The sequence below is a fragment of the Indicator indicator genome, chromosome 2 (assembly GCF_027791375.1).
Source record: "Indicator indicator isolate 239-I01 chromosome 2, UM_Iind_1.1, whole genome shotgun sequence".
Lineage (NCBI taxonomy): Eukaryota > Metazoa > Chordata > Aves > Piciformes > Indicatoridae > Indicator > Indicator indicator.
The window spans coordinates 27,139,719-27,160,698 of record NC_072011.1 but is presented as its reverse complement, the minus strand read 5'-3'; the positions used below and the strand labels follow the sequence as shown (position 1 = coordinate 27,160,698).

General features: G+C 41.2%; 1 protein-coding gene across 2 annotated transcripts; it reads left to right on the top strand.

Annotated features, from left to right (window-relative positions):
• The first annotated feature begins 1,615 nt into the window (after nucleotides 1-1,615).
• Nucleotides 1,616-13,733, top strand: MPC1 (mitochondrial pyruvate carrier 1). 2 transcript variants are annotated; one of them, XM_054395527.1, is made up of 5 exons: nucleotides 1,616-1,761; nucleotides 6,586-6,589; nucleotides 10,243-10,339; nucleotides 11,969-12,101; nucleotides 12,768-13,733. In XM_054395527.1, the coding sequence occupies exons 1-5, from the start codon at nucleotides 1,691-1,693 to the stop codon at nucleotides 12,784-12,786; spliced, it is 324 nt and encodes a 107-aa protein (XP_054251502.1). In that variant the 5' UTR covers nucleotides 1,616-1,690; the 3' UTR covers nucleotides 12,787-13,733. The 2 variants fall into 2 exon arrangements, with proteins under 2 accessions (XP_054251502.1, XP_054251510.1); XM_054395535.1 differs by lacking the exon at nucleotides 12,768-13,733 and having other exon boundaries at nucleotides 12,019-12,095.
• Nucleotides 13,734-20,980: the final 7,247 nt, after the last annotated feature.

Here is a 20,980-nt window from a genome sequence, read left to right as displayed (position 1 = left end):
GAGCCATCCTCAGACATATGTGGCTTGTTTTAGTCACAAGTCTGAATAGTTCATGGAAATATGTTGGGCTACGTGTTGTTTATTCATAATGCAGTATACTAAGGCAATTGTACATAGTAAAAAGCTAGGGGTGGTTGTGAGGTGTCGTATCATACGCTGTGGATATAGAAAAACAAAAGGATGTGTATACTCAATCCTTTTCCTCAAACTTGGGGCTCTTCAGACAAGTGATCAGACAGAGAAGGTTGTAGAGTTCTTACTTTTTTCCTTTTTTTTTTCCCCTCCACTCTCATCAGATTCTACAGGGAATAGAAGGGAAGCAGGAAATGAAGCAGCTGTGGCCTCCAGGGCTTCTTGCAGAGCATAGGTAAACCCCATGCTGGACTCTCAGCCCAGTTCTAGACTGTAGAAACTGAGACTGCAAGTCTTTGTAAAGCAGAGAAGATAAACATACGTTTTCACTATCTCTAGTGCACTGAGCAGAGATAAGTAGTAACTCAGATACAGGTATTGGTTTGTACAGCCCAAACTTTATGGAGATGGTATTAGCAGGGTTAGTGTTTATCATCCCTTCTAAATAACCTCTGCTCAGGTATGAAATAGAAAGTGCTCATGAGAGATGGAATTTTAGACCTTTTCAGGTACAGAGGGAAAGGCTGAAGTGTTACAATGTTCTGTCTTAACCCCACACTCCCAGTTCCAAAAAAATCAAACTCCACAAATTGGGCTCCTAAAACACAATAGGAGTATCTTTTTAAAAAAAATCACTTAAGTATTCATAGGCCCTCTTATTTCTATCCTGTTTTATGAGCTTTTGTTAGTGCTGTGTCTTCAGTCACTTCAGCCACTGTGGCGACGGGAAAAGAATCGTTTGTCGAAGAAAGCAGCTGGTGTTCGTCCGTTCACCTCCCGAGTGCTGCGGGTAAAGGCAAACCGCGAGGCGAACACGACGAGCGTGCTGCCGAAGGCACAGCAGCTGGCATGGGCGCTTGCCTCGACGCAGGACACCCTGTCGCTGTGCCCTTAAGGGATGCAATTGCAGGGGTCAGCGTTGACTCCGCACCGGCCTTGAGCAGGCGCTGGCTTTGCGCGGGATTCACTCGACCCAGGTCGCGGACAAGCGAACCGCAATCCGAGCAGCCACTCAGTAGCACCGCGTACTGGAAGGGCTGCGGATGCACACCCCCACGCTTCCCTCACACCCCCGCCCACAGCTCAGCAGCGAGCACTGCCCAGCAGCGCCATTGACACGCGCCACCGGAGGGGCGGAGCGACACACAACAGCCCAATGGGAAGCCACTAGCCTCAGCCCTACAGCCAATAGTGGCTTGAAAAGTCGCCGCGCGACTCTTCCCTGCGGGCTGCAGAGGAATGCCGGCAGCTCAGCAGATGATGACCCTCTTCGTCGTGCTTTGCGATAATTTACCCCCTTCTCCTGCCGCGTTACTTTACGGCATCCTATATTTTCCCTTCCCCATGGCCATCCCTGCGGTTTCGGAGCTCGGGAGGAGGGAGGTGGGGCTGCCGCAGCCAATAGGTGCCGAGAGCACCATGGTGACGGAGGGGGCGGTGGCGCGGGCGTTGCCGTAAAGCGAGCGCCGGGCCGGGGCTTGGGGGACTTGTCACTGCTGCAGGTGGTGGCAGTGTGCGAGAGGAGCGGTTTGTGTGCTTCCTGCCACCTAGGGCTGCCATGGCGGGGGCACTGGGCCGCAAGGCCGTGGATTATGTACGCAGCAAGGAGTTCAGGGACTACCTGATGAGGTGAGCGCGGGGCGAGGGTCGTTACTGGCTGCCGCTCTCGCCTCTGCCTCGGGCGGCAGCTCTCGCAGCTCTACCCGGGCGAGTGGTGGGGGTCGGCGTCCCTTCAACACCCGCCCCCGTTCCTCGCAGCTTTGAGGCACCTAAGACGGCGGCGGCTGAGAGACGCCGTTTGACCTCTACCGGGGTCACCCTTCTCCAGCAGTTGAGCGGAGGGAGGAGGGGAGAAGGGGCCCGAGAGGGCGCCAGCTCCCGTCGCGGGAGGACGAAGCCGGCGCGGAGGTGCCGAGGGGGATGGTTGTGGGGGCGCGAGGCTTGCCATGTCGTTGCGGTGCCAATGCGTCCCTGTCGTCCGTCAAGTCGGCTTGCGGAGGCTGTCAGGGCTGTCAGTCTCCCGCCCATCCCGGCTCGGGCAGTCCGGGTTTGACCTTGAAGCGAAGCGATGCGGTTTGAAACTGCCGCGGCAGCTGTCCTTCCCTGTGATCTTTCTTCTGGCGACTGGGAAACCCATCGGCTCCTTCCAGCGCGGAGTGCGTCCTCTCAGCAGACAGGCCTTCCCTGGGGGGACAGAGGTGGCAGCAGGCACAGAAGCCGGGGCATGGACACTGACCATTGCCTGCAGCAAGGACATAAAGAGCGCAGTTGTGGGCAGAAGCAAGGTTGGCCGCAGATACAGTCTTAAGATCTTTCATTTAGATCTCCTGGGTATGCATAAATAGGTGCATTTTTCCGAGGCTTGTCCCACTTTCTGGGAGTGTGGCTTAAGTCACCTCACAGACAGCTCAACACTAGTGTCAAGTTTTAGTTTGTGTGCTGTGGTAAGGGGTATGGTGCCTGAACTGAAATCACATGGGTATCTTGAAGATGCAGTTGCAGCATACTTTCTTAAATCTGGTTGAACTGCTGTACTGGAACTATTGCAAGTAGGCAAGCTGAAAGTTTCCTTGGCAGACAAGCAGTTCAGCAAAACCTGACAAATAAAAATGGGCTCTTCTAATAAAGGTGGTTGAGCAACCTTTCTCTATAGGTGTTGCTATTCTACCTATGTCTATTTCAACTGATGTTTAATGTTGAGCAAGTATGTAGGAGTATGTGTCTTTATCTGAGAAACACAGTTAAAGTAGTATGATATGGTGTAAGCCAGTAATGGAAAAGGGATTATAATATAAAAGCTCAGTAAGTAGTAGGGTCCATTTGGCATTTGCAAAATGGAGTTCCACAGTAACTGTCAGGCAAAAAGATAAGTAAAATATGGCAAGGAAGAGAATATCCCTGAAAAAAAACCCAAAAACCTCAGAGTAGACTTCTATCTGGATTCCTTTTGAAAGTCTAGAAGATAGATGCATTTTAATGTTAATTTTTAGTTAATTGTACCAGATTTTGTGTGAAGTGTGTAAATGTCCAGTAAAACAGTAGTCTGCTTCTTAATTAGAAAAGCAAGCAAAAATCTGGAAGAGATACCAGCTGTTTTCTAACACCATCATAGTTACTTCCTGGAAGTATCTCTTTCTTTACCAAAGACTGAGAAAGTAGCTTTTCAGCTGTATTTCATCTTAATTCTAGACTTGAAATAAGCTATCTATATAAAACTATTAGAAAAAAAAAAAAAGGGTATGCCACAGGATTCTACATTTGTGGGATGTGTTCTGCCTTGTTATGTACAAAGATGCCTGCTTCATTTGTACTTCTGTTGTTGAGTGTCATGAAGGGCCAAAGTCAGTTGCTCTACATGATAGGGCTAAGTTGTTGGCTTTGAGTTTAAGAGTTAGATAACAGGCAACAAAAGACTGTAGTCTGTCTTCTCCATAGGAGAAATGTGTCTGCTTTAGAGCTCTTTTTTGTTACATTCCTTCCTGAAGGCTCTTGCTTCCCCAGAATGCAGGACTCTATCCTGAATAAAATTCCCTTCTTGTCTTGCTCACAGAACGAGAATTTCCTCAAAGCTCTGATGCTATGGTATCTATTCTAGAAATTGGCATCTAAGCACCACTTTATAAATGTGAAACTTGTTTGTGTAAAATGATGAATTAAGACAGTTTATTATACCAGTGTTGTGCTTTAAATTGCTTGCCCTAAGTAGAATACCTGTAGTCACCCAAAGCAGTGGAATTGAATGTTCTATTATTATGGCTTGGGGCAATCAAAACTTGTAGACGTCTATAGGAATAAATAACTCTGTTTCAGCTTCATAACTTGAAAACACAAAAGCAAGTGTAATGAATGCATGATGCTTTTCTCAGGTGGATATCTGAGAGATGCATTACGTCATGGGTTAGCATTTGGATCGTGCACAATGAAGCAAGATAAATTGCCTTTAAAACTGTCAGTAATAACTACATGTTCTGCCAGTTTCATATCTGACTTCTCTGAAGTGGTGATTTGATAGGGATCTGAATAACTGTAAATCATGTAAGTACAGATTTTACCCTAACCATGTTTTAAAGTAAGCATAGTAAGACTGTAAACTGTAGGTAGATTTTCCTGCTTCTTGTGAAATGCAGCAGTAATGTTAATTTAAAACTAGCTGATTAGCATATGAAACTTGAAGTGGCACAGATCCTACAAATACCAGTTATCACTAAAGTTGTATTATCTAAGCTAAAAATAGTAGGCAGCTGAGTCCACTTAGTTTCTATCTTAACAGTTTAAAACACTATCTTCTAAAAAAATACTCAGTAAGATGCTTTTCCTCTTTTGAGGGTGAAGGCCACTATATGCCACTGTTGACAAGCCTTGGCATCTTCTTGTAGAAGCTTAAACTACTGTACTCATGTCATGAATCCCAAGGAGTCCCAAAGTCTTCTGGTAGAAAACAGAGTGCGCCATCTTTTGGGGCACTTCTGAAGTGACTTTTCCTAATGACTCAGCAGTAATACAAAAGTAGTGACTCTGTTACTGTAGATGGCTTTGAAATAGTTAGGTACTTTGTTCCTTGTAAAGCTTGAGCACTTGTATTGATGTAAGCTGTCTAGGGCCTTTTTTTTTTTTTAATTGAAATTAACCTCAAAACAGGTATCATCAGTGGTACGACTAGAATTAGCTGGTCTTTGGTTCTCATTAGTAAATCTTTAAACAGAAGAATGTAAGAACTTAAGTCCTCTACTGGTCTGTGCTAGAAACTGAAGGACACAGTGCCTGCTGGCATTGTCTCGTATGCTCTGAGAAATAAACAGTCTAACTCTTGCAGAAATGAAAAATACAACTCTTCCAAAACAATCCAAATCCTCTAAAGAAGGTAAAACTCTTTCCACTTCAGGGGATGGCGGTGCATGGAAACAACTTCAACTCTAAAAATGGAGGTTGACTTCTGTTAGCACAAAAACATTATGCCAAGAGACACATCTCAACTTGTTAAGGTTTTATGAAGAAAGCAAAGTGTGCAGTTGTCTTGTGAACTTCAGTTAATTATTGCTGCACTGCAGTTAATAAGAAAACAAAATCCAAGTGGTTAGACTAGTCAAAGACACCCTAACAAAGCATATTTCACCTCTAGTGCCCTTAGTCCAGGGAAGACAGGGACAACAGGGACCTGTTGGAGTGAGTCCAGAGGAAAGCCACAAAAATTAGTAAGAGGAATGAAATATTATGAGGACAGGCTGGGAGAGGTAGGATTGTTCAGCCTGGAGAAGGTTCTGGGGAGACTATTGCCACCTTCCAGTATTTAAGTACTTAGGTGATAGATGCCCCCTTCCTGGAAACACTAAGGATGAGATTGATTGAGACTCTGAGCAACCTGATCTAGTTGAGTATGTCCCTGATTGGTTGGACTTGATGATCTTGGAGGTCTCTTCCAACCTGGTTGATTCTGATTCTTATTCTGATTCTGCTTATTGCAGGGGTTTGGGCCAGATGACTCTTAAAGGTCCCTTCCAATCCCAGCCATTCTGAGATCTTGAACAGTGTCTGGCTTGTAACAAAGACTCACTGAAATGTGCATTGTCATTTCCTAAGTAGACCTGGTTGTTCCCTTGCTGTAACCATTTGTAAAACAGTTTTCTAAGATGGAAATCAGCATAAGACTGTTATGAAATGTTCTGCATCTCAGGGCAAGAGTAGATAAGTAGCAATTGGTCAGCAGTAGGCTATTAGTAGCTGGCTTTTTTTAAGTCATAATTCAGAACTGAGCCCTACCACTATCCATAGTAGAGAATATTTGAAAGTTCTGAAGCATTAAAAAAAGGTGTTAATAGCAAAGAGTCTTAAGTATATGCTAGCTTTCAAACAGTTTACTAAGTTATTATATATATAATTCAGTACCTCTGTGATTACTTAAATGATCCCATACACAACTGTAGTGTAACTGCATGTTAGATTACTGAAAATTTGTCATAGCTTGTGTTTAGTACAGCCACAGTTGGCCTGAACTTAGTGACAGTAAGATTTGTGGCAGTGCTTGGTTTGACCTACTTATGTGGGTATGGAGAATTCCAGGTAGCTTTTTCAAAACTTCCACAAAGGAACTGTAACATGACAAACTTGTATGGCTTTTGGCATCCTTTTAAAGTAGTCGGTGTGGGATTTTGGAGGCTTTGAAGTCTATGGGGGACAAATGTCTTCCACAGACTGTAATGGGATTTTATCTTGCTAGGAAAAAAATACTTGAACAACAAACATTTGTCACAATGACAGCTCTTGAAATAAATAGGTTTTTAAATGCTGTTGCATTAAGCAAGGTTGGTACAACAGCAGTTTTCCAGCTTCTGCCTATTTTCTGTTTGTGGTATAATTCTTTCTATGTTAATAATGAAAGAAACTAACATTTTTTTTCTTTTTTCTTCCATGTTTGTTTTCTTTTTTAATGGAAACGATGATGGCCCACTTGAACAGTACGGTAAGAAAACAGAGAGGAGATTCCTGGTTTCTTGTTCTCACTAACTTCAGTAACTTGCAGTCTTTTTGCCCCAGCACTGTTACAACCTTGCCTACATCTGAAAAGCATACTGCAAACATTCAGGAGTGATGCGCTAGTAATATTTATTCAGAAGTCTGAGGTTAAGGTGACCAAACATTAGCTCCTTCAGATGTCTTGTAAAGTGATCACTACAAAATTAAGGGGGCTTCATTTCTTCTATCTCCTTTGCTAAGGAGACCAGATCAATCTGGAGCTATTCTTTTGCATAGCAACAATACTGGTACTGAACTACCTGGCTTATTTTTAACCAGCTTTACTTCAGACAATAAATAGTGCAATATAACTCTGGCTACAGACTTTCTTTCCCTGAGTTTGCTCCTGAAACTGGGAGTGGTATTTTATGCCTGTTACACTGTGAATCATGATGTTACAGAAGACTTTCTCTTCTGTGTAGACCAAAGACAAACAGTACAGGTGTAGATTAATTATTTTGTGTGGAAACATGAAAAGGCTGCCTGCCTAGAAGTACTTAAAACTGCATAACCATCTCAAGTGAGAGTTCCAAATCTACCTACCTGGGCAGCAGATGAAAGGCGCTGGAGCCATGCCGCTGGAATGTGAACTGATGATTCTTCAGCTTGCGCAGTCTGAGCTGGAAGTGGTCCATAGTTTATAGTGTATTATTTATTTATGTCCTAGTGACAGTTAAGTAAAACTGCCAAGTTGGCCTGGTTTACTTTTCAGAACAGAAATCATGACTAAGATTCTTGAGCTGTAATTGTTTCACAGATTCAAAAAAATCACGATTGAAAACCTGTTTTTCTGAAACTACAGTTGTTCAAATGAGGCTCCTGAAGTGACTGTAAAAACCTAAGTACACATACTGCCTCACCAGTTACCTTTTGCAGTCTGCTTTAGTGTGGTTATGCTAACACAAGTTGTCTTCCTGTCTCACTGCAAATGGTTATTTAACTAGATGTTTGTTTCTAGTCCTCTTACTGTCCCTTTAATTTATTTAAATAGCTACATTAAAGTCTCTTAAACCAACATCTTGTGTGCTGCTGACTTTGTTTTTTGTGAATGTTTTTGTTCTGTTGCTACATCTTCTGTGTAAGGGATGTAATAGGTACATTTCTTTACACTAACAGTGTAAATACCATGTAGCCATGCAACTTTTCTGTTATGCCATGTTATCTGATGTGCTTAAGCTGCTTTAACCATTAGATTTAAATTTTCCCATCAGTAGGAATGTAATCAACAAATGCATTTATTGCAGCCTACAAAATAAAGTCTGAGTTTGGACCCATGCATGTTCTATACACACTTGCAAAAATCCTACATTGTTTGCATGTTGCACTAAGGTTAAACTATCAAAACAGTGTATACAACTAAAAGAAGTATAGAAAAAAAGATAATTTAAGTTTCTTGTATTGGAACCCAAATCTGCAGGAAGCAAGTGTGCCTTTTAATCTCACTGTAGTGTTACATGCTAGTATCCAAACTATCAAAAGAGTATCTTGGAATTAAAATTGCCAGAAACATAAATATTCACCTGACAATTCCAAGTGATTTGAATATCTGCAGTGTTACAATTAGGGGAAGCAATAAAAGAATAGATGTACCCACAAAGCTTTTTCCTGCAAAGTGCATCTCTCTTGCCATATCTGGCCATGTTACTTAGTTTCCCATTAGGAAGTGGGTACAAGTACTGCATGCTGCTTCTGTGGAAAGAATTCTACTGAAGTCACTTGCTGCAGTAGTAGAAATTGGATGTATAACGCTCTCAGTTTAGAGCCTCTTAGACTGTACTCAAATTGAGATTGTTGATACAATCTCAAGTTTGTCTAACTTGATTCTTTCTACTACTTGTCTCTGTTTTCTGTTTACACACCTGTAGCTAACTGTTCTACTCTTATGTCTGTCTAATCACTGAGCTGCTTCACAAAGCTGATAATCACAAAGTTGTTTCAACTATTGCATATGAAGCTGTAGGTAACAGTTTGGTTTGGTTGCATGGCTCTGCTCTTCAAAGAGATGGTGTAAGCACTTCGAAGATGCTTGCTGAGCATTTCTTGATCCTCAGCATAAAAGCAGTTTTTCAGCAATTCCTTGTGTTCTCTTTACACTGTTGAGGAGCATTATTTGAAAGAAATGAATGCTAGTTCTCTGCACAGAAGTGAGCTGTAAATCTGAGGTTATTATATGATTATACCTACTGGATTGCTTAATAATGGCTGAGGTAAAGAGTCACAGAAACAGAATGTTTTAGGTTGGAAGGGACTTCTAAAGGTTATCTAATCCCAACCCCTACAATAAGCAGGGGCATATTCAACTAGATTAGGTTGCTCAGTTACCAATCAACCTGACCTTTAATGTTTCCAGGAAAGGGGCATCTACCACCTCTCTGGGAAACCTGGTCCAGTGTTTCACCACCTTTGTTTTAAATAATTTCGTCCTTTTATCTAATCTAAATCTACCCTTGTTTAGTCTAAAACCATTACCCCTTGTCCTGTTACAACAAGTTGTGCTAAAAGGTTGTTCCCATCTTTCTTACATATTCCCTTTAGGTGGTGAAAGGCTGCAATAAGGTCTCCCTGGAGCTTTCTCTTCACCAGGTTGAAAAACCCCAACTCTCTTAGCCTAATCTCATAGGAGATGTGCTCCAACCCCTAGATCATTTTTGTGGCCCACCTCTGGTTATGCTCCAACAAGCCTGTGTCTTGTGCTGAAATTCCCAGAGATGGACATAGTACTTCAGGTGAGGTCTCACCAGAGTGGAGCATCACAGTGGGATTACCTCTCTTGATCTGCTAGACATGCTTCTTTTGATGCATCCCAGAATGCAATTTGCCTTCTGGACTGCAAGCATGCATTGTTGGTTCATGTCCAGCTTTTCATCCCGCAGCACCCACAAGTCTTTCTCTGCAGGGCCAAGTGCAAGGTTCTGCAGTTGGGTCAGGCCCTGACCCAACTGTAGAACCTTGCGCTTGACCTCATTGAACCTCATAAGGTTCACAGAGGCCCACTTGAGCTTGTCCAGGCCCTTCTAGATGACATCCTGTCCCTCTGGCATTTAAGCTGTACTACTCAGCTTGGTGTCATCTGCAAACTGCTGAGTGTGCACTTGATCTCACTGTCATGATGAAGCTATTAAATAGCACTGGTCCCAGTACAGACACTTGAGGGACACCACTTGTCACCCATCTCCATCAGGACATTGAGGTTTTGACCATGATCCTCTGGACATGGCCATCCAACCAATTCATTATCCACAATCCACCCATCAAATCTGTATCTCCAATTCAGAGAGAAAGATGTTGTGGGGGATTGTGTTGAGGGCTTTACAGAAGTACAGATAGGACTTCTCTAATTATACAAAACTGCATTTCAGTGGCCTACAATAGTTCCTTTCCAGTCTGCAAGAAGATTCAGTGTGTTCCTCCTTTCATCTTGAAAACTAGATCCTGCTAAAAGTGTTTAGTTTCTCTTACATCAAAAGTAGTCTTGTCTTAACTTGGAATTTTACCCATAACCCTGTCCAGTGCAGCTTCATGTGGCTAAAGAAAACTATCAGAAAACTGCAGGTCATCTGTGTTTCTGTGTAACTTCATTTTCTTCTTCCCTCTTTACAGCACTTTTGGGGGCCAGTTGCCAACTGGGGACTTCCTGTTGCTGCTATTAATGACATGAAGAAATCTCCAGAAATCATTAGTGGCCGAATGACATTTGGTAAGACCCAAGACAAACTTCTTGTCAATAAACTGACCTGCAGAACACAGATTTTGTCTTTCAAGCAGTGATACATTATCAGTTGCTTGCAGACTTGTGTTCAAAGCAGACACAGATACCAAATGTCTTGTTAAATAAATTCAGAGACCATTTGAAAACTGAAATACTGAAAAGTTGCAGAGCTCTCTTTCAGAGGGCTTTCCAGTAATGAGGGGAGTGAGGCAGGTCTTGAATCTCAGCAGTTTTGATCACCATCTGACTCCCAATGTATACTTCTTTTGGTATCTTATGCTACTGTATGCACTTGTTCAGAAATGCATCTCTTCACCCAACTTTAGTTTTTGTATCAAGAACAGTGATGCCTTGTGGTTAGTGTGTGACTTAACTATCAACAGTGACAAAGTGAAGAACTGGTAATGCTTGGTCTGCAGGTTTCATACAGCAGCTGAGGGGCATTAACTCAGTTAAAGCAGTTACCTTTGACAGGCTAGTGTGACTTAACAAAATGGTGTGAAAATTCCTTTTGAAATGCGTAAGTGATAGTTTTTCCAGCTTTTTTGGAACACATAAAATTTTTGTCTACATGTCTCCTTCTGAATTTTATTGTTCAAATACTTTTCTAGGATCATAAATATGATAGCTTTAATTAATTAGCTTATTTTTTGGCATTATGTCACTTCCTTAGCTCAGTTAATAACTTAATTACAAGTAATTCTTCTCCCTGAAGCAAAATGCCTTTGAGTTAAGGAAATTTACAGCCTTATTCTCAGTAGTTTCTTAGGGTAATTCAGTAATTTAGTCTCCTTGAGTTGGAAGACTAGTTTAACTAGTCTCTGATATAGTGAAACTGTTTTACACAGAGTGTCTTGGTAGCAACTACCCAGTTCAGTAAAGTCAAAACACTCTCAATTTTTACAAGTACATATAGGGTTGTACATGTGTGTACATTATTTATTTATTTCCATCTGCTAGGTTCTGTTCTGTACTTAATAAAAAGCTGTTTTCTTTGAGCAATTAATTTCCCAGTTTTATTTTTTATCTTTAAACCTGTCAGAACTACACAAAACTAGTGACTTCTTGAGTTGTAATTTCCGGCATTTAAATGTAATTATGATAGGCGAGTAGATTAAAATTATTTCTCATCTTCCTGGAAAGCAGGTAACAAAGCTTTATGCTCTGAATGATCATGATTTGCTGGTGATGTAAACCTCCTTCTTTTAAAGTCCATTTTAGAATATTCCTAGGAAGAAATATATTCAAGTAATTAGCATTTTTTAAGTTACTCTGTCCTAGAAATTGTCAGAATAATTGTATAGGACAAACCATGTCTCATTTGGATTAATTTTTATTCTGTGGCTGAGATAGTTTAGGTAATAAACTAAAAAGGCTTCAGTTGCATGACAGGAAAATGAGTTTTGGTAAAAAGCTGCAGCCCTGTAGGCTTTCATGTGTAGCAAAAATGAGCACTGCTGCTTGTTTTCATGCATTGGATCCTCAATATAGAACTAGTGGAAAACTCAAAAGCTCTGAGAAGTGTTATACTTATTACATTCTGTTAGTATAAAAATTATGCCTCAACAAAACACAAGCATCAAAAATAACATACTAAATACCTGTCATGTTTTGCAGCACTGTGTTGTTACTCCTTGACTTTCATGAGATTTGCCTACAAAGTGCAGCCACGGAACTGGCTTCTTTTTGCATGCCACTTGACTAATGAAGTTGCACAACTTATTCAAGGAGGACGACTGATCAAACACAGGCAAGTCACCCTTTAGAAAGGGAGGTCATAAGCTTCATTACCTTTTGCAAACCTATTAACAGGCTTTTTGTCAGTAAGCTGAACTATGACTTGTTGCCTTGCACATCCTTTGAAGCTTTTTAGGAGTGCACACACAGAAAAGGCCATGGATGTAGACAGCTTTCAGCAGCTGCTGGCTATTTTAGGTTTTGTTTCATGTATTATGTTGATTAGTCTCTGTGTGTCCATCTTGGTAACTAATTCCTGAGATGCAGACATCCATAAAACTCTGAAGGGTTTTCTATGTCTGAAAGAGAAATCAAACAAAATGCCTCTAAGCTGACTGTTCTATAAGTGGGGTAGATTCAACTTCTTGTGACTGCAAGCAGTCTCACACCTTTATTGTGTAGCAAGCAGTGCAGACACCAGCCCAGACACTGCCGATGAGTAAGGATTATGGCTTTTCTCACTTATGCACCAATAAAACTGTGTGGAGCTTATGGGAGGATAAAGCCTCCTTAACTATGAATTAAAAAATTAGACTGAGCAAAACAGCAGGCAAACTGCCTTTGCATAAATAACTGGGCAGACGTCTTTCATTCCTAAAGTTCTACTCTAAGTCCAGATTTTCTTATAACAATTGTAGTTCAATATTTACTCTTACAAAAGCTGTTCTTGTCTTGGCAGGATGGAGAAAAAGAACTAAATATCTAACTTGAAATAAGCCAAGGAATGTGTTCATCCTGAATTACAACCAAGGAAGACTTGCCATCTACAATTGCTGTGACAGTTAAGTGGGGATAAAACAGAAACATCTATTATGAATAACCCCCACCAAGAATCCTCTTACTATTTTTTTTTGTTTAATCTTGCCTTTTAAAAAGTACTACTTGGCAATGTAAACCATTGCATTTAAAGTCTTGATGCCTTTATAGGTCCTTAGTAACCACCCTTTCAATAAAGAGGAAGTCATTGAAATAACAAGTAATATTTGAAAACCAATTTTTTGTATCTAACAGTCTATGAAAGTGGCCCATGATGGTTTGACAAAACTTGTTTCCAAATCAGCAAGGACAGAGGTCCATGAACAGAACTGTAGGTGGTGTCGTTGTTCTATATATTAACATCTTCTTAAAAGCCATTTAACTTGGGTGCGTTAATTCCTACTCTGTCTCTCTTTTTAACTTAAGCAGTGGTTGGCTAATCCACAAGAACTAATGTGTAGACAGGCAGCCTGGAAGTGACCAGCTATCCCTCTTCCCTTACTGCATGCCTTTCCTCAGTAAAGAGACTTCATTACATAAATTTTTAAGATGCACATTATTAAAGACTTAAAAAAACAAAAGCACAGCACTGAATGAAGGAAGGCAACAAAGTCTGTAACAAGTTCTAAATTGTGGGGGTTTTCTCCTACTGAGTTGTTGAGTTGTTCTAGATGTATGTAATCCTTATAAAAGCAGAAACTTGTTTGGAGTCTAGGATCTGAAGGACACAAAGTGCCTTTCAGCAGTTTTTGACTTCATTTTGGAGAGTGGCTTTCCTGCACGGCCTGCCTGAAAGTTGCATTGCTTTGAAGATACAGATGGCAAAGACTGTATATGATGGATTTTATTCCAGTGCAGCGTATTTAACAATAAAGATGTTACAAATGGCAATAAATCTCTTCAACATTTTGAAAAGTTTTGTTTATCATATTGCAATACTGATCCTGAAGTGAAATTGTAGTATGGGAGCACAACACCATGAAGCAAAAAACAGGCTGGAAAAGTAAATGGTATTATCCATCTCTTACCCTGGTATTATGCCTGAGTTCAGGCCTACCTAATACCTAGCAACTCCCTTTCTCCCAAAGGAAAAAGGGGGTGTGGGTACTTGGCTGAGAATGAGTATTCTTGCTGTGATAAGGCAGAGTTGAATTCAGAGCTGTCATTATTACATACTGGATTCTACCAATTCTAAGATTTGTCAAAGAAAACATCTGCTTTAACCCTAGGCCTATACTGTGTTCCTAATCCCATGATGGCTAATTTCTAACAGGCACAGAAGAAAGAGGCTTATAGGGCATGCCCTGCTGGATGCCTAAAACTGCTGCTGACTGCTACTTGTTCCTTTAGGAAAGTTAATGCATAGAGCTACCCCTTCAGTGCTGTTGTCTTGTCACACAACTAGTGATCTTCGCTCCTTCCAAATCTCCTGGAGTAGAAAAAGTATTAGATTTCTGTATAAATGAGTAGTGAGATAGAAGCAAATAAGGATAACTGATTCTTTTAGCACCTTATAGGTTATTATCTTCAGAAATATGATATAGGTGAGTTTGAGCTTCATAGGTATGTAGTGTTTTGGACTGCTCCTCGATAAAGCTTGCAATAGATGGAATACTCTCACCTGCTGTGTTGATCATCATTCATTGGCTGCTGGTTGTCTTAACTTCCCTACCTAGGGAACACCAGTTACAATAGTTTATTTTCTTTTATTTTCCTTGTAGCTGCCTGCACCATACATTCTTACATACTTCCTTCTATCTTTCCTTTCTTCCCCATATCTCTTCACTGTTCAAGACTCAAGTTCTTTAATACTGCAGTAATGCAAGAGTGAATTGCAGGTAAAAAGTGGGCTCTAAACTCTAACTTGCTTTCATTAGGTTTTAAATCAGTCATGCTTCCTGCAGTCCATGCAAGCGTCTATAAAAAAGGGGAAGGGGTAGAGCAAAGCATCTTTCAAGTGCCTTGAAGGGACAGGGCCTAGTCTGGGACATGGACCCTGGGCCTGAGGTGGATATTCTACAGCCTGTCAGTCTGCCTAGTGACAAAAACGTTTATATGGACAGCGTGCCACAAAGTGGCTTGTGACCTGTGTCCTTCAGATCATTATTTATCAAGCCATTTACGTAGTTTGTTTAAATAATGGTGCTTGGGGTGGGGGAGAACCCTGAGGCGGAGAAATAAGGAATTACTGAAATAAATAATTGTATGGTTAATCTATACATCTGCACCCTCATCCTCTGGCACTTCATACTGAGACACATTGGCATATGACCATTTTGGGATGGTGCTGTCAGGGATAGTCCAAAAAGAACGTTTTAAAGAGAATGGAGATTTTCATATTCTTCAGTGTGACTATCTCAATGGAGCCAATGGCTTCCTTTTGTCCTTCTTTTTCTTTTCTTTCCCTCTTGCCTCAGGTACCATTGGATAAAAGAATGGAACTGTGCCAGTTGCACTGATTAGTCATAATCTAAAGTTAGAGATTAGTATTTGCATTGGATTTGTATGATTAGAAGGCTTGTCTCTACATGCTGTTTTTCTGGAACACCTATTTGATTTGAATTTCACAGCTTGCTTAATCCTAGTAAGTTTTCAACTGTAGCTTATGTCCTGCCACTAGAAACTTCTCCTGTGTGTACTACATCCTGGTCACTACAGCAAGACTAGGAACTACGTGGTCTTTCCTGTCTTGCTGCAGTGACTGCTGCTGCAGCATCAGTTGCTGTCTTCTCTCAAGTTTTCAGACAGAAAAGAATTTCTCACCTTTCTGAGCAAGTGCTGCTAGACACTCCTAGGAATTCAAGTGGGAAACAACTAAAGCTGCACACTCACTCCGTCTGTTGTTCCCCCTTTTTCTCCAGTTTGAGCACGAGATCTCTTGACCCACTTCTTCAACTATTACATGATTAAGTGTCCTTGATCTGGAAGCTTGCTGATTCATAATTCAAATATGGAGGTCATTTAGTAGTACAGTAAAAATGGACAGACAGCAATAACTATAATTGTGCAGTCAGGAGAAGAAATTACTTTCAAGGCTTCTTTAATGAGAATAACAGTTCCCTAGAGTGAATTTTGTTCAACCTCCCACAACTGTCTCATGGTATATAATAATTTCTGGTAATGCTACTGTGTATGTCTTGTTGTTGTTATTTAATTTTGCTTCTATGATACCGGTAGCAAGAAGTGAGCTTTCCTTACTCTAAAACCAGCAGAAAACCAGAAAGCAAATACAGCCTGCCAGCTCAGAGAAAACACGTTCTAAGTAAAACCTGGTTCATAACATCATGAGTTATTTTTTTATTCTCAACATACACTGGTGCCATCTGAGCAAGGATAGCAATGTAGAGAACTGGGGTTGGAGAGAAGGAATTAAAAATAAAAATTAAAGGCTGAGAAAAAGCAGCAAGAAAGGCAGAGTTTGGTTCTTGGAACAAAGACACATTTTGACATAGAAGTGAAGTGTTTAGAAAATACAATCAGAGATTAGAACAGAGCAGTTTTCCAGTAACTCCAGTGCCTTCAGAGCTCTCACATGAATGCTGGTACAAACTGTATTATTGTCCAACTAAGATCATCAGATGCATTTACTTCATCTGTGTGTTTCCAGTGTGCATGAACCTGTATTACACTGCCACAGACACAGGTTACTGTTTTATATGCCAGTTATAACAAAATGGAGTCAAGAAAAGCATGAATAAGAGAATGAGATAAGAATAATAAAAAACAATACTAGGGTGATATACTCAATGGCAGGCTTAGCAGAAAGCCATGAATGAGGCCTGTTTGCTCATGCTAACGTGACAGCCTACCAACAACATAAAATGGCAGCATAGGAAAGATTCACAAACACAGTTACCAGCTCTCTTAGGTTTTTCAGCTTGTGTCTCACAAGATGCTTTGATCCTGTCTGCATTTGGAGGACAGTAATAACTGCCTAATTTAATACATCTGCAGTTCTGCTTCTACAGAACTGGGGTATTTCTGCTGTCATCTTATGAAGAGGCTAAAATGTTTATTCTGACTGAGTAAGACATTACTACAAATTTCACTGTCTCTGTAAAGCAAACAAGCAAGCAGTCTGGTGTTCTAAAATGAGGCAATTTCGTTATTAGATAAACCATGGAGAAGTCTGTCTCTCCACCCAATTCCTTTATGCTTTTTGCTGATCTAGCAGCTGCCAGTACCTTGCATTTAGTCACTGTGGTAACCACATATAAATAACCACTGTCCATAGGATCAACCCACTAGCAGCCAGAATACTGGCTCCCTGACTAAATTCCTCTGTCATCATTGAGGTCCTACTCCTTTCAAGATCTCTGCCTCACTTTATCACCTAGCCTAAGCCTGACTGTCATATTACTCTATTCTTTTCCTACTTTCTTTCTTTCTCCCTTACTCCCCCCCAACCCCCCTGCCCTTAACAGTAGGTTTTAAGTAACTATGGCAACAAACCTGGAAGTTTTAATTTTACTCATTTCAGCTGAAATCTGGGTCATGTCCTTCTCCTTAAGTAAAACTACTGTATGGGGTAACTGCTCCAAACTCAGCACTTGGTGCAAGAGGAACAGCACCAATTATGGCAGCACCTGCAAGTATTAATGTGATGGCTGTATTTGGTCCACTGGGTAGAAAAATGTAAAGGAGTACAGAAAGCTGCTTACAATTCCGAAAGTATTTAATAATTTAGAAAGCATTTAACACAAATTACACAGGTGAGAACCATGCTGTAATTTGCTTTAATTGATGTTGATTTATAGGTTAGTTGGAATAGTCTCATGTCATGATTCTTGTTGTAGGGTATGTATTAACTGAAGGGATGCCTTCTTAGAGTGGTATTGAGTGATGTAAAGAATACTAGTAGCCTCTCTCATTCCTTGAAAAGAACATGTGGTGTTGGGAAGTCTTGAAGTTGTCTCCTGGCAGGACATGATACTAATCTTCTCTAATGTGGCACTCTGCAGTCTGCCTGGTTCTGAGGTCACAGAAAGATCTCCATGTTTTAATTTGTAGCAATGCCAAGGGAATAGCGAGATTATCTCAAACATTCCTCTCTTACACATTTGGATAGACCATGCCTCCTTGCCCCTGAGATCACTTAAAATCCCAAGATGATTACTGTCTTTGTTCATAGGGAGGTCATGCAAAGCAACAATTGCAAAGTGTTTTTGTACCTACTTGATGTTATGGGTGACCTGTAAGCAAAGCACAAAGCCAGCAGCGTGGTAAAGGCTATTACTTTTCCTTCCAAAGCTTTGCAGTAGCTCATAGTGTTACTGTGAACCACAAACACACCTAGCTTACTAGGTGCCTGCCAAGCACTCTGGGGAACAGCTCTTATTTTTGTAGTTGTTTTTGTATGCCTCAGCTCCCTACATCAGAGACCTATGAGTGAGATCACTTTTTGTCACCAAAGAAGTGATGACTGGGTCTACAATGGTTTGAGTGACAGCAGAAACGGTTACTATGGAGATGTATGAAACCACCAAGTGTGTGCTCTGCCTGACAGCCCTGTCCCTCTGGGCTATGTGCAGGAACTGATAGACAAATTAGAAGTGCTGAGTTTCCTGAACTGAGGTATAAGAAAGGGGTTGAATTTTCTTGCCTTTCCTTCCTTGCTTCTCATTTTTGGCTCACCACTACCTGTTGCTGTCAGCAATGCAGACTTGTTGGCAGAGGTTCAAAATTTTCCAAATCAGAATGACAGAATCACAGAATGTTAGAGGTTGGAAGGGACCTTCAGAAATGAAGTCCAACGCCCCTGCCAAAAGCAGGATCACCTAGAAGCACATGATCTTTTCAAAAGACACAAAGAGCATTTGTCCCCACTAGTAAGCCGCCTTCCTTTCAGTGGGAAGGCTTTAGAAGTTGCTGTTTGTTTGGTGTGAGGTGTTAACACCAAGCAACATTGAGGTCAGGTCCCTGAAGCAGGTCTGCATTTTCTGCTTTCCACCATGCTCCCGGTGGGCCTCTGTAAGAGATCCTTCATTCAGTTTTACTTCACATTCCTGGTAACCCATCTTTCACCTTTCAGCAATATTCATTCAAATATCCCATTTCCAAGAGCAAGGAATGCAAAAATGAGGAGCTATATGGAACATTACAGTCCTAAAGTGTGACCAGAATAATCACATTACTCTTACAGAATAACAGATTGACAGCTGATTGAGCTATGAGACTGAAGGGTACAGACACTGCTCTATGTTAAAAATATGCCACCATCTCCATCAATTCAGCAAATTATCTGAATTCATGCTGTTTTCAGGAAGACAGCATTACTTAGCAAATTTTCTAGCTACCTTCAAATTTATATGTGGATACATGCAAACTAGTGAGGTCAAGAATCAATGAAATTTGTAAGCAGACCATACGATACTTCAGGAACAGTGAAATAAACTGGTGTTTGCAAATCCAAAATATCCTCATCATGAAACCAGAAATTACCAATGTGGTACACATGCCAGCTAAAGACAAAAGGATATTTTGTACTGGCTTGTGTTCAGAAAAAAAAAAAAAATCAGCTTTCTAGAAAAGTGGAACTGTATTTTTCTCCTGCTGCCTTATTAGCCAAAATCTATCAACACAGAAATACTGAACAACATAGGCCATCAGTAATCCAAAGCAGAACCAAACACTCCTGCATGAAGTCATGCAGACCACAAAGGCAGAGCCAGGCTTAAATTGTCTATATCTATCTACAAATTAGAGGGGAAAAACCCACAGAGAGCTTTTTTTTTTTTTTTTTCCTTAGTTTTACATTTTTGCTTTCATCTATGCTTTGGATTGAAGGTGTGGGTTTTTTAGCCATCTTGGCAGCACTTCCATGCCATCAATTCTGGAAGCCACTTTGGGACTTTGTGGACCCATCTTTCTATTGCTCTACACAGTAGTCCTATCATGCTCATTATATACATATATATTTGTAAAAGGAAATAGAAATTATAATAAAGGCTGGCCCTGCCTGTATTTAAGTTAAAATAGGGAATGGTGAGATTCATCAGACTGAAACTTCAGTGTCTGGTCTGACCTAGTCATCTCTGCTTCCCCTATAGTCACCAGAGAGCAGAAGGCAATCTTTCCCTTACTCAAATAATTGCTTTAGACAAGAACTGTCCCTCCAAAGTGCCACTCTCTCTATGAACTGTAGCAATCCAGAAACCTACTCTAAATTTTAGGCTTAATTTTTGGCTGCATCTAGTTAATGTGGTTAATTTCTAATATTAGCATTTGATTAAAAAGGTGCTGCCTTTCTGGAAATGCAGAGGCAGGGGGCCAGCTGGGGAAGGAGAAGTATGTGAGACTTGTTGCATCGGCCTCAAAGCTATAGAGAAGCGATGTACATCATGGGTAGCACCACAAAGACTGTTAGGTCTTTAAAAAATGTTCCCTGGGGAACCATGGTATGTACCAGCTATGGAAGGCAGAGAGCACTTACTCAGAGCCTCTCCCATAGGAGGGGATTAGAGTGCCAGCACCTGGCTAACTGCAAATCCTATGCACAGCCTTCCACAACTTCCACATGGAGCTTCAGCTGAACAGTCCCTTTTCCTCCCCAAGCACAGTGGGTTAGGGTTGATCACATGGCTGTGGTGTTGCACATGCAAATAGTCTGGAAGCCATCAGCAGGTTGTGGGGGCATACTGGAAACTGAAAGCAGTCAGCACTCATTCAGAACACTCTCTTGTTCTCTGGCTCACCTTCACATAAAACCATACATGAACAGGTAGCTCTCCCTCAGCTGCTTTGATGAGTGGGAGGTGTCCTGCTCCTGAAGCTTCCTCTGACCATACACCACAGCCTTGAAGACCAAACATGGCATCTTGAACAGTCAACTGAGCAGCCAGTTGAGTTGGGGCTTTGTAGGAAGGCTATGGAGGCACAGAACAACTTACACAGATTTGGTTTTAGTGGGAAGCCCAAAGATCTCAGCTGTGGTTGTGTGTTGCTTGGGAGGAGGTGGAGACTCCCAGGCTCATACTGTCATGTAACTACTTCCAGTGGACACATGAGTCCACAACAGAAAACAGTAGTTTACTAGTGTTTGGTAGGTGATTTTTCCCTCTGCCCAGGCAAATAGCAAAACTCTTAGCAAGCAAAACTCTCAGAATCATGCAGTCGTGATATTTGAATGCTATACTT

Excerpts from the sequence above, each read along its gene's own strand:
- MPC1 (XM_054395527.1), top strand. The coding sequence starts at position 1,691 with ATGGCGGGGGCACTGGGCCGCAAGGCCGTGGATTATGTACGCAGCAAG. Across the intron at positions 10,340-11,968 it reads TAGTGGCCGAATGACATTTG|CACTGTGTTGTTACTCCTTG; the intron begins GTAAGACCCAAG and ends CATGTTTTGCAG.